Source organism: Eptesicus fuscus, chromosome 14 (genome assembly GCF_027574615.1).
Source record: "Eptesicus fuscus isolate TK198812 chromosome 14, DD_ASM_mEF_20220401, whole genome shotgun sequence".
Lineage (NCBI taxonomy): Eukaryota > Metazoa > Chordata > Mammalia > Chiroptera > Vespertilionidae > Eptesicus > Eptesicus fuscus.
Genome location: NC_072486.1, coordinates 81,350,365 through 81,363,723, shown reverse-complemented (window position 1 = coordinate 81,363,723; position 13,359 = coordinate 81,350,365). Strand labels below are relative to the sequence as shown.

Genomic DNA, 13,359 nt, shown 5'->3' with positions numbered 1-13,359 from the left:
CTCTCCCAGGGCCGGCCCACTCCGGCCGCACGTGGGGGGCGCTCGTTTCCCCGCGCCCCCCCGGCCCTCTCGTGAGGGAGCGGCAGCCGTAGGAGCCCTTGTTCCTGGAGCGGGCTGCGCTCAAGCCGTATCCCGGGGCCCGCCGGCCGCCGCGGAGGCGCTGGGCGGCGTCGGCTGGCTGCCCGCCCCTCGGCGCTCCCCCCGGCGTCCCGCGGATGGTGCGTCCCGCAGTGCGAGCGCGGCTCCCGCGCTTGGGTCGTTCGGCGCGGGCGGGGCGCGGAGGGCGGGGGAGCGGGCCGGACTCGCAGCACCGGGCCGGGCCGACCCGTCGGGCACTTTGCCCCGCGGGCCCCGGGCGGGAGCCGCCGCGACCATGGCGGACCAGGCGCCGCAAGTTCCCGAGGACTTGTTCCGGGAGGTCAAGTACTACGCGGTGGGCGACATCGACCCGCAGGTACCGCGCCGCCCCCGCCGCCGCCTCTCCGGCCCGCCCCGTTCCCGCCGCGGGCGCGCGTTCGGGCGTAGAAAGTCGGGACCCCACCGCCCGGTCCCCGCTGGCCTGGCCGCGCGGAGGCTGGACCGCCTGGCGCCGAGCAGGCCTGGGGCCGGCGCCCCCGGGGAGGGAGGGGGCCTGGGGGCGTCTGCGGGACCCAGGAGGGGATCTGGGGCGTCTGCGGGACCCTGGGGCATGCCCAGACCCGAGAGGAGGGTAGAGCACGTGGGTGGGTCAGCTCCTGAGTTCCTTTTGCTCCGTGTCCCCCGAGTCCTAGCTCGGCCTAGCGCAGATTGCCGAGCTGTCCACCGCCTGGCGTTGCCGGGCGTCCGGTCGCGTGGCCGTAAGCCCCCAACCCCGGCCCCGCGGCGCCTCTGGAAGCGCACGTCCCCTCCTTCCCAGGCAGGATCGGGGCCGGCGCCTGTCTCTGCTGCCGGCCCGCTCTGGTGTCTGGGCTCCCGCGCGAGGGGGCTGCTAGCTGGCCCGGGGTGGCAGCCACCCAGCTGTCATCTGTGCGCACCTGAGAAGCGCTCGCTTCACCAGCGAATTCGGATTTCTGGGTTTTCCTAATTGGGTATTGGGTGAATTATACAGTAAATGTAGAAAAGACCCACTTAGCACCATCCACACTCAACCTTTAAAACTTTCTAGTGTGGGCTCGTGCGAAAGGTTATTGAGGCTTTTCCTAAGCTTTTTCTCAGGGATACATCTGTCTCATTCTGCAGTGGGAACCAGTCTTAGCTGAATAACCTCTTCAGGTTAATCTTCTGATCCTCCCTTTCTTTATCTATGCAGTTCTGTGGCCCGCGTCTCATCCCCAGTGAGTGCCCAGCCCGGAGGAAGGGCGTGGGGAGCCGGGAGGAGTGCAGACTGAGGTTAGCAAAGGCACATGACTGGTGTAGAAGGCGCCGTGGTCTTGGCGTCCTATTAACCAGACTCCCCAGGGTGACCCCAGGTGATACTTCCCTGCACCTTTAGGGTGAAGAGACTCTAGCTTTGAATGTAAACAAACAGGCTCTGAACCCAGCGTGATTATGGGAGCCTGTGACAACGTTAGCTTTTTCCAGTGCTGGTAACTCCCCTTTCTTTCACCCCCCATCTCATTTAGGACTTGAACCCCATGCTACTTAAAACCTGGAGCAACTTATGTTGAACCATATTTGCTCAAAGTGTAAGTCAAATCTAAGTGCTTAAAAATGTTCACAAACCACTTGGATCTGCAACCGTTTACTTTGTAAAAAGTATAGAGCCAGAACATCTGATTCTCTGGATCCTATAAGTACGGACTCAGAAAGTTGACACATTGAACATTAGTGCACGTCAGGCGTGGCGCTGGGTCCGGGTGTAACAGAAAGGTGGGTCTTATGGGTGGCGGTGGGCGGGTGGCACACCTGAGGGCGTTAGCATAGGGTGCTAGGTGCTGGGGTGCCTAGGGGAAGACACCACTGAAATGCTCCCGAGTAGGCGTCCTTTCCCATGGGTCCTTCACTCAGGGTGAAAGATGAGTCCCTTCCGGTGGGACCTATCCCCAGGAGAGGAGGCATCGTGTGTTTGGGAGACGCCGGCCGGTGGGTGGACGGGAGCAGAGGTGCCTGCAGGCCGAGATGGGCAGTGTGGAGACTGGACAGGCTGGCGCCTTGGGCATCTTCGGAGTCCATGTGGACCTGCAGGCGTCGGCAGTGAAGCTGTTGGCAGACGCTGGGCAGCAGTGAGGGTGTGAAACCCAAAAGGCTGCCTATTGTTTCAAGAAATGAGGCCTGGAAAGGCAGCAGACAAGGGCCGGGGCAGGGCCTGTTTGTCATGTACATGGACACAAGACGTGGCCACTGGGAACTTTGTAGGCGGCGGGGAGAGGGTGAAGTTTCCAGACTCTTAGAAAAGGCAGTAGGATCCGGAGCAGAGTGGAGGCATTTTCTGTGAGACAAATGGAGTGCATGGGAAGCTAAAGATGCTTGGAGGTCAGGGGAGAAAGAAAGGGGCTGGTTTGTGGCTGGTGACCATGGTGCTTTCATTCATGAGACAGATCCTGGCATCTGTTCCAGTCCTATCGATGGGCGGGAACGCATCCTAAAGAGGTTGTCCCTCCCGTGGGTAAACTCGGGAGCTCTGGCTGTCATCTCACTAATCTAAACTTCCTTCTTTTCCGGTCCCCACCCCTCCCGTGTGCTCCGCCCTCTGCTGGTCTGCGGATCCCAGCACTTCATTCTTTCCTCCTGTGCCTACACCCCTTGCAGTCACGGCAGTCACTGTGTCCTGCTAGGTCTCTCACATGTGTCTTCATCCTTCCCCTTTCCTTTAGGTCATGTGCCTGCCCCGTCACCTGGTTATTGCAGCCACTCCTCCCAGGTCACCTGGCTCATCATGGAGCCAACCCAGTCCATTCTTGGACACTGACCGTCAATCTTTCTAGAAAATCTGATCATGACTTACCTGCCCCCAGCCCTGCCTTCCCTGAGAATAAAATCGCGTAGCACTGAAGAACGTGTGCGCAGTGCATTTGTGCTCACCTGACCCGTGGGAACACTGCTCTCCCTACAGCGCAGCATTGTCCTTGCCTCGTTAATGGTTTTAAGTTCACAAGGATTCCGCTCATGTCAGTGAGTCCTCAGCTTCGTCAGTAGGTTCTTGGACCTGCACCAAAAGGACATGTCACCAAGCCAGGTTTAGCCCAGGCCCGTTGTCAGGAACCGGAGTTCGGTTCCTGGGTGTCCGGTCAGGGACCTGCTGTGTCCCTTCCCGGGCCTTTCCCATTGGCGGTGGACACCCATCGCCAAGCCAGACCAGGTCTCCGGCGCACGGGGCTGTGCGCGAGGTGTCTGTCAGGCCTCTGTCTAGTACTCTGATACCCTGTGGCACCTGCTCACGTAGCCTCCCTGCTCCTTGTCAGTGAACCAAGAGTTGCTGCTTTTCATTGTCCCCTAATGTTCATTGATTATGACCGAGTACAAGGTGTGTGTGGAGAACAGGGTGTGTTTTTAATTAGAATGTCCATGTTCACACTAATTTGTACACCAAGAATGAGATGCAGAATTTTAATGTGTGTGGTTTCTTTAAAGGTTATTCAGCTTCTAAAGGCTGGGAAGGCTAAGGAAGTATCCTACAACGCACTGGCCTCGCACATCATTTCTGAAGACGGGGACAACCCGGAGGTCGGGGAGGCCCGGGAAGTCTTTGATTTACCTGTTGTGAAGGTCAGTAGCACATACTTTGTAATACCCTCTGGAATGAAATTTGTATGTAGGTAACACCCCATGATTTGTAACGTATGTGTACATGGGGCCCAGCGACACCCAGGCTGGAGGGAGCAGTCAGGTCCCACCTGTAGATCCCTGTGACTGTGGCTGCAGACTGTGTCACAAGGAGTCCTTTCCAGAGAGTCGGCTTCCTTCCGGGGCCCTTCCTGCAGCCTGAGGACACCCCTCACAGTTGTCCCTCTCCCCTGTCCACCATTGCCCAGCGAGTCCTGGTACCCTGCATTGCCCCCCCCCCCCCCCTCCCCCCCCCCGGTTCTGAGCAGACCTGAGGGGCTCTGGGCGCTGCTGCTGAGAATGGCCCGGCTCATGTGAAGGCGTTCTGAACGCAGGAGGGTCAGAGCAGGGCATAACCGAGCCTTTAGTGTCTAGAGCAGCACTGGTAGAGTATCTGCCTTTGTAAGTTGGAAACACCCTCTGATTGAGCCTGTTTTCTTTTGCAGCCGTCCTGGGTGGTGCTGTCTGTGCAGTGCGGAGCGCTCCTGCCGTATCCTTTTTGGGGGAAGGGAGGGAGGAGAGAGCATTGACACCTGATGTGGGAATTGCTGGGTGAGAAGTGGGTTCCGTGGTGAATTGTGTTGTGTCCATCCTGTGTCCTGACCCGTGGCAAAGGTGAGTGGCCGAGTGGACACAGCTGCAGGCTCCAGTTAGGCTGTTAACAATTTAGGGCCGGGAAGGAGATGACGTCATTCAGCCCCCTCTCTTTTGCTCTAGGCCAGGCTGTTCCTGCAGATGCCTTTATTCCTATTGGATTGGTGCCGACAGCGGGCATCTCATTGCATTAAGTATTTATAGGGACCTCAAATAAACAGATAGCAGTTCTTGGATGATATGCAGAACTTGAGCAAGTCCGGCCCAGAAATCCGACTTCTCATCCATTGTAAAGAGTTAAAGGAGCCCTAGCCGGTTTGGCTCAGTGGATAGTGTGTCGGCCTGCGGACTGAAAGGTCCTGGGTTTGATTCCGGCCAAGGGCACATGCCTGGGTTGTGGGCTCACTCCCCAGTAGGGGACGTGTAGGAGGCAGCCGATCAATGATTCTCTCTCATCATTGATGTTTCTATCTCTCCCTTTCTCTCTGAAATCAATAAAAAAAACCAAAAAACAACTGAGTGAAGAATTAAAAAAAAGAGTTAAAGGAAATGGGTTTTGGTTTTATTTGGGGGAGGGGTGTTTTCTTTATGAACAGAGGGAAAACAGACTGGGAGTGGGGGGTACTTCTGCAGATGAGAGGTTAGTGCTGTGTGGGTTGGGCACCCTCCTCACTGGCGCCCTCAGAAGGCCATCCTCCAGCCACCACTTGTCATCCCGGAGAAGCTCCAGGGTCAGAGAGGGCACTCGGGTCTCCCAGACCACACCCTCCAGCTTTCCCTTGTTCCTGCTTTGCCAAGTGTTGGCCAGCCGAGGGGCCCGAGTGAAGGCAGGAGTATGGCAATAGGGCTGGCGGCATGAGGTTGGGGTGTACAGGGCCCTGCACGCTGCAGGCTGGGTTCTCAGTGTACCTGGGTAGGAGACTGCAGAGTGCAGTAGCGTTTCCAGTCTGACAATTCTCTTTGTTCACCCATCTCGGTAGGTGAACTTGCTCCTATAGGGACAGGATTGCAGATACTCCAGTCTTCAGAAGAGGCCGTGTGAGCTCAGGCCAGGCTGGCCTGTGGGCATCCGAGCCCAGAGCCTGCGTAGGGACAGCTGTGCCCTATTGGCTCACAGATGCCCCTCAGGCAGGATTCTGAATGAATTTTAAAGTAAGAGCTTTAGAAGAGCATTGCTGGCTCTAGTGTTAGCAAAGGGGGAGCTAAGCTCAGGGCGTCCGGCCTGTTCTCACAGGTAGTGGAGGCTTCAGCACCAGAGCTCAGGCCCTTTTACGAGGGATTCGTTGCTGCACAGCGAAAGGGATCACACTCGAGACTGTGGACTTGCTCTGAGATGCCCGCTCTGCCTGTGTGTATGGGCATGGGCACGCGTGTGCTGGCTCTCGGGCCAAGTGCTTGGTGAGTGCCACGCTCACTGGCTTTGGAGCGCCCTCAGAAAACCTCTGCTCCCTGTGCTGTCGCCTCCTCTCCCAGTCCCCTGTGCTCGGGTCACCTTTGGTCTGTGTCTTCCTGAAGTGGGTGAGCGTGAGTGTGAGTGTGCGTGAACTGCAGGTGGCACTGCTCTCATTGCCTTGGAATCTTAACTGTCCATCAGAGTCAACGGATTTTCTCCCGAGTCCTGCCAGACCTTTTTTGGAGTCGTCGCCTGCCTGTCCCAGGTGAGCACGCCGCGGCCACTCTCGTGTTATCGTGTTTGCGCATAAGCATTGCTGAGCTGCGTGCTCCGTGGGGCACAGTGTAGACACTCATGCTTCATTTCCAGATGCGGGTGATGAGAGAAGGGAATAGTTAATGTTTTTATTGTATTCTGTCCTCTCACCCCCAGCTGAAAACACCCTCTAGCTATAAAAAATGATTATAAAAAAAGCAAGTTGCTATTAAACTTACTTTAAAATTACAGAGAGAAATTTATCTAGAATTGCTAGTCAGTGCACAGTGCCTCGGCACGCTGCCCTTCTGTGTGTGCTCGTGATCCCATCCCATGATCTGGGCCTTAGACAGACAGTGTTTTGGGGAAAGTGTTTAGTCCCATCTTGGAGCAAGACTTTGAGAAAGGGCACGTCAAGGATGTTAGGTGAGATGAAAAGGAATTTAGATTGTAGTCTTGCTTTTTAAAAAATGCCTTTTTAATAGAGGATTATGGAACCAGTAATATTTAGTTTGAAATTGTGAGGTTATTGGCCACAATTTCATATCAGCGGTCTCAGCCATCTAAGCAATAAGTAAGCTTAATTATGTTACTATGTTTTTGTTTGTTTGTCTTGTAAATTCTGGAAGATTATAAAATCCCTTAGTTTTGTTTTTATTACATCCACTTAAAACACATCCTTGAAATTTGGCTTTTTTCCCTCAGGAATAGGAATTTTGTTGGTATTTGTGTCTTGGTGTTTTTCACTTGGTGCTATAAATGCATATTTACATGGTGATCTTTAAAGTTGGCTAAAATGAAAGCCCTTTAATGATAGTTACTGTGGTCACATGTACTTTTTATTATTTTCCTTATACTTCTCTGTATGTTCCAGATTTAGAATAAACATCAGAAAACTTAAAAGTGAAAAAAATTTTAATATCACTCATGCATAAACACAGTGTTCTCTGGCTAAAATGTGCATTTCACATGTAGTTGTATTTGTCTTGCTGGATTTCTGGGTTCAGAGCTTCAAAGCCCACTGACCCGAGGCTCAAACTGAATGAGAAAGTGGGAGGAAGAGGCTGGGCAGGGAGGCTAGGATGTCAGGGGCCAGGGCCGCAGTAATGTGGGGTTTAGCAGGGCTGACTTGGGGAAATAAAGAAGCAAAGGTCATTAGAATTATACAATTATTACGTAGTCGTTATTAGTTGAGTGCTAGAGAACACTTTTATTTTTTTTAATTATTTTTTTAAAATATATTTTATTGATTTTTTACAGAGAGGAAGGGAAAGGGATAGAGAGTTAGAAACATCGATGAGAGAGAGACATCGACCAGCTGCCTCCTGCACACCCCCCACAGGGTACATGCCCTTGACCGGAATCGAACCCGGGACCCTTCAGTCCGTAGACCGACGCTCTATCCACTGAGCCAAACCAGTTTCGGCTAGAGAACACTTTTAGTCTTGAGAGGAAAAACTTAACAGCTGCATTTAACCAAGGTCATGTATGTAGTGGATTATTACATAACTAGAGGCCCAGTGCACAGATTCTTGCACCAGTGGGGTCCCTCAGCCTGGTCTGTGCCCTCTTGCGGTCCAGGACCTCTCAGGGGATATAGGACTGCCAGTTTTGGCCAGATCCCTGCAGGCCAGGCCCGAAACCGGCAGTCTGACATCTCTCGAGGGATGTAGTAGTGCCCGAAGTGGCAGGCGGCCGGGGAGGAGCCCAAGCCTGGGCCGGGCGCCACACTGCTCCTGCTCCTGCTGCCCGCTGATCCTGCGGCCGCCGCTTGGTAGTGCTACCACAGAGGCAGGCGAGGCTTGCACTGCTGCAGCTGCGCTCACCAGCCGTGAGCCCGGCCTCTGCCGCCCCTTGATCAGCTGAGTGGCGCTCCCGCTGTGGGAGTGCACTGACCACCAGGGGGCAGCTCCTGCGTTGAGCATCTGCCCCCTGGTGATCAGTGCACATCATAGCCACCGGTCAGACAGTCTAACGGTTGAAGAGTCGCTTAGGGTTTTATGTATATAGATACACATGACACGGAGGGTGACTGTATATAACATCTTGCACGAGTCCCGGGTCAGGTGGCACAGGTGCTGACCTCTGAGCTCGGAAGGAGACAGCAGTGTGGACTCCAGTTAGGATCCTTGGTGGAGGATGTCAGATTGAGTGGGCCTGAAAGAATTGGCAGAATTGGAGTAAAAATGGGGCAGGGAGAGGGCTTCCCAAATAGAGCAGGTGGGAGGGGCAGCGAGGCCCTGGAGCCTGCGCCGGGTGTGGGGGGAACGGGACTGAGATCTGAGTGTGAACCTGATGAAGGAGCCAGCGGAGGGGGCTGCTTTATGTTTCATTTTGGATTACAAATGTTTCCTAGAACATTTGGAAAGCACAGGACAAGCAAACAAAATCAAACCCCTGAAATCTTGTAGGTGACACTGGTCTGGCGCTGTTCGCTGACTGAGGAGGGGAAGGATGGGAGTTTATGGGAGGGACCGGTCCAGTCTTTAGACCAGACAAAGGTTTAGATTTGGGTCAGCCCTGTGGGTGGAGATGCCGCACTGAGGCTCTGACCGTGGAGCCAGGTGGGGCCTCAGGTACGGGGAGAGGCTGTGCTCACCCCGTGGGAGGTGCTTCCTCCTGAAACCAGGGTCAGACACCACCCCCCTCCCCCGCCCCGTTCCAGTGCTCTGGTTGGTGGTCGCATCATTGCTGGGTGTGAAACAGGAGCTGGTTTCTGAGGGCAGGTGAGGAAGCCCGTGTGAAACGCGTGGTGTTTGGGGTGATCAGCTGCATACCTAGAGGAAGGGCTGGGCATTTTTACTGCCTCCCACAGAGCAGCGAGAGGGCAGATGACAGCAACGGAGCTGGGCTAGCACAGAGGATGCTGGAGGAGGATGATAGGATTTTGGGGAGCCAAACTGATCAGACAGCGCCCAGGTAAAGGCGAGGAGCAGTCATTGGTAGCAGACAGTTGTCCTGTGGCCCCGGACAGTGACACAGGGCCGCTGATGGGCTCGGGGGCCTCGTACAGGCTGGGGGTCTAAGTAGACCTCTATTCTGGGCTGAGAAGACAAAGGTGTGGTAATGGGTGGCGTTGGGGGGGCCTGGGAAGCTGGCCTCAGTCTCCTAGGTGCACGCTGTCACTGATCCGGTCCGGTGGTCTGGGAAGTGGCCCAGCTGCTGGGAGTATCGAGGTCCGAGGTGCATTCTGGGGTGTGGCTGGGTCTATGGCGGACAAGGTGAATTTAGCAAGCCCTTGGACAGGATTTTAAGTCTTTCGAGCAAATGCAATTGGAGTCCAGGCTCCGTGTTAGGACCTCTGTGGGTTACTTACTGTGTTCTCAGTTTGTCACTTACGGCAAGTGACTCTTAACTTCCCAGTGTGCGTTGGGCCAGTGATAGAGACCTGCGCCCAAGTGCAGGGAGATGGCACACATGAGGGGAGGGGCAGAGGCTCTGGCTGCTAGTCGTTGGTGTGAAGAAGTCCTGGTGAAAAGCATGCTGGGCACTGGTGTCCAAGGTGGCGGGAAATCCAGTTTTGAGCTGTGTTAAGCTCATGCAGCTGGCTGACCACTTCCTTTGTGACAGGAGCAGTGCCCAGGAGCCAAGCGAATGAGAGATTTCCTCGCTCAGTGAGTCTAAGGGTGCAGACCTGTGAACTCGCACCACGTGTAACATGTGCAAATGTCAGGTGTGGAATGGTCTGGGAGGGGAGCCACCGCCATGCTTGGTCTGCACGAGGAGAGACCCTGGTGTCTGCCCCTCTTGGAACCCAGGAGGGCTCCACCTCTCCGAAAGGACCGTGCTGGCGGTTCCGAGAGACCCCTGTCTTCCCATCAGGGGCTTGTACAGCTGAGCTCTGTTGGAGTCCTCCCGCGCTCTCCAGGGACAGCAGGGAAGGGTACTAAGCAGTGGAAATTGGGGAGCAGGCATCCCTGCCTCTGACCCCATGCTGGTGCAGGCCGAGGCCTGTTGTCGGGTGCTGGGTAGGTTTCAGGGAAGAGACCGAGACAGGTGGGGAGCCTGGCCAGGGCCACGGTTTAAATCTGGAGGACAGAAAAGAAAAGCCCTTTTCATTCTGTATCTCAGACTGCCTACCCAGGTGCCTCACTGTCCTTGGTCCTGTGAAAGATACCAAGGACATGTAAGACTCGGGCCTCTAATAAATGGGATTCTAGTTTGTAATCATGGCTGGGCAAGGAGCTTCACGTGGGCGAGAGCCAGGGAGCATTTGAGGTGTGGGCTCAGGGAGAAGCTGGGAAGGGCAGCACTTCCTAGTACTTAGGGCATGCAGGGGAGTCGGCATCCTCTCTGCTTTAAGCTTGAGGCCGGCGGGTGGGGGGGGTGGTAGACAAGCACGTGGGTGCCTGTGAGCAGCTTGCTGTGGGGCCAGGGCAGCGGCAGCCGAGCACCTCCTCGAGGGGTGGGAGCGAGGGGGGGCGGGCATGGGGACGGCAGGTGTGGCGGAGAGTGTTGCTTCGTTCCGTAGTCAGGGTGGGCGCCTGTGTGGGCGCAGTACCAAGAGGAAGAGGCCCTCGCAGCCAGACAGGTCAGGGAGGGCCGGAGACACATGTTCACCTGTTTTGAGTTTTAGCCTGAAGGCACTGAGCAGACACCCAGCTTCATTAGTGGAGTTGGTAGATTTGAGTTTAGAAAGTTGCTTTAAAAAAAAAAGTACTTTTCCCCAGTTATAAAATTGGGAAAATACAGAAAAGTATAAAAAATAAAAATGTCCCCATAATCCGTTCCCGCTAGTGTGAACATTTTGGTGGGGAAAGAAAGAGCCTTCTTCGTTGCAAGCGTGCGGGCACAGATGTGGTGAATGCCCGGTGGGGGTTGAGTCCTTTCACTCTGACTCTGGCTGCCGAGTGCTGCTCACCGGGCTTGTCCCAGGTGACAGGGTGGTTTCTGAGGTCCCGTGTCTGACCAGGTCTCCCTCCTCCTCCCGCGGCTCTTTCCCCAGCATGCCACTGCATCCCTCGAGGCCACGTGAGGTCAGGCGCAGGACTTGGGCCAAGCAGGGCTGCGGTTAGAATTACTGCATTCAGTACAACAGAAGTAATACCTCACCGAGGCCACGTGTGGCCAAGTCTTTGTAGTAAAGGCACATCTAGGTTATGTTTTTAATTTCACTTTAGTAAAGATTATGTAATGATTCAGGAGTAACCTTTGTTGTGTTATAATTAAATCTTACTCTCCAAGATGTTTTTGTGAAAACCTCTAATGAAAATAATCTTTTGATCCAATTTTCTGAAATGTCACATTGGTTTACTAAGTTAAACAGATGCAAAATAATGGTTCTATAAAATTGATGTGTTCTTGTAGTATTCACAGAGCAATGTGGAATGTAAAATAATTTCTAGACTTCTATGTAAAATGGATGAGAGTAGATGTAAAATATTAGATTTTTGGAAAGCTGAATAATAGCAATTAAAAGGAAAAAATGCAGTTTACCAATACTTTTTAAAAATTAACTTGACACGGTTCAGAATTCTTAATCATAATCCTCCATTTATAACAAATTATCTAGAAAAGGTTGAAGTGGTCAGTGATACTTTAGAATTAACACCAACACCTTTATTTTTCTTAAATGTTTGTCTTTCAGACTCTGAAGTTTTAATTTTTAGAAATTATTTTTGGCAGTAACTGCCCTTCGAGAAAGAAGCCCATAGAGCAGCGGGGAAAGGTTGTCTGGGCTCAGACAGACCGGGTGTCAGAGCCAGCTTTTCCGATTATTGGCTGCCAGTTTTTGTGACTTTGTTTCCTTACCTGCTTCTCGAAGCCGGCCGGGAGGGTGAGGGGCAGGCGCTGGCAGCGGCAGGTCCGGAGCCCAGTAGGCAGGCGGGAAGGGAGCTGCCTGTTGGCAGCCGGGGCCTGTTCACAGCCCCAGCTGCGAGCTGGAGCCTGCTTCCCCCTCAGAAGCATGGCGCTGTCCGGTGAGGCTGGTCTTGCTTCTCTTTCTGTGCTAAATAGAATTCATGTTTTCCCCTGTGTTTGCAAACCACCGTGTTTGTGTCTTTATTTTACCCCTTTCATAATTAGCTTTTGTTACCCGTTGTGACTGAGGAGCGTCTTGAATATGATGTTGATGCTGCTCTTGTTTAAATGCTTTGCTAGTGACTCAGTTGGATGGTGGAGTGTGGACTAGTGTTTTCTTATTCATTTGGTGACAAAGCAGAAAAAGTGATGCCTGTAAAACTGATGCAGGACTGCAGCTTCTTACCACTATGAACAAATAGCAAAAAGCTTGTCAGGTTTTCTCACTGATAGCGGGTTAATTTCATTTAAGGGAGAAATGTAGATAAAGCGGAGCTGTTATTTGTCACCATGTAAACAGACATGCCAAGACCAAATGTGTGACACGCGCCCTGTTTCGGATTCACCAGGTGTCACCTGAAGACAGGAGCGCGCTGTGGGCCCTGCTGACCTTCTACGGGGGAGCCTGCCAGCTGAGCCTCAACAAGAGGTGCACACACCTGGTCGTGCCGGAGCCGAAGGGGGTAAGCGCTTCCTGTACGTGCGCCTTTCCTGTGTCCCCCAGGTTTCCATTCGTCAACGCTGATTAGGTTAGCGTATGTTGTTTATGCCCAGCTTTATTCCACAAAGGAGGTGAGGTGATTATAAGTTTCATTTGGAGCCAGATGTGACTTCTGCATACAAAGAAATTTTGAGTTATTTCATGGAGCATATAGAAAAGTGTTTTGAATCTCTGGAGTTTCCTTTCAAGTCCAATAAAACGTAAGTTCATTGTCATTTGTGAAAATATATACAGCGTGTACCCCAAAACAGCTGGTAGCTCTCAATTGATGTCTCTTTCTTTTCAGATTAACCCATTGGAATTATAATTGGCAGCCTGAGTGTGTATACATTTTTTTGGGACACCCTGTATTTTAGTCCTTGTCACAGTTTTTAAAATGGCCTTGTCCCAAGCGTAATTACCAGCACACATTTAGTGACTTTTCATATATGATCTAGAAGATGTGAAGCCATGTTTATCTTGGTAAGCACAGGGCTCTCATCCCTAAACACTGGTGGGGCCCCAGGTCACCCCACATCCGCAGCAGCGGCCTCCCTGGGGACTTGTGGGAATGCAGACTGTGCCCGTCCTGGCCCTTTAAATCAGAGCCTGGCGAGGACCCCTGCAACCTGCTGAGCCCCCTCCCAGGGAGCCGGGCACACTGACATCCCAGTGTGCTTTGCTGTGGAACTCACACCTGTCCCTCCATGCACAGCGGCGTGTGACCGAGAATCAAGTGCAGTGTTCATAGCAGACAAGTCACGTAACTGCCCTTCCTCCAGTCCTTATGCCTCAGTGTTTCATCTGAGTGCCTGCCGCAGGAGGAGGGGAGGGGAGGCGGCAGAGCCCGTAGCGCAGGGGGCCCTGTCACCTCTGC

At 53.4% G+C, this 13,359-nt stretch overlaps 1 protein-coding gene across 3 annotated transcripts in view; it reads left to right on the top strand.

The window, feature by feature from the left end:
* The first annotated feature begins 307 nt into the window (after positions 1-307).
* PAXIP1 (PAX interacting protein 1) overlaps positions 308-13,359 on the top strand; it is a 34,789-nt gene continuing 21,737 nt past the window's right edge. For all 3 annotated transcript variants that reach the window (XM_028132525.2, XM_028132524.2, XM_054726672.1), the window contains exons 1-5: positions 308-454; positions 3,550-3,684; positions 4,188-4,231; positions 5,930-5,993; positions 12,352-12,465. In XM_028132525.2, the coding sequence (XP_027988326.2) occupies positions 374-454; positions 3,550-3,684; positions 4,188-4,231; positions 5,930-5,993; positions 12,352-12,465 (438 nt within the window). In that variant the 5' untranslated portion in view covers positions 308-373. The remainder of the gene's footprint in view (positions 455-3,549; positions 3,685-4,187; positions 4,232-5,929; positions 5,994-12,351; positions 12,466-13,359) is intronic.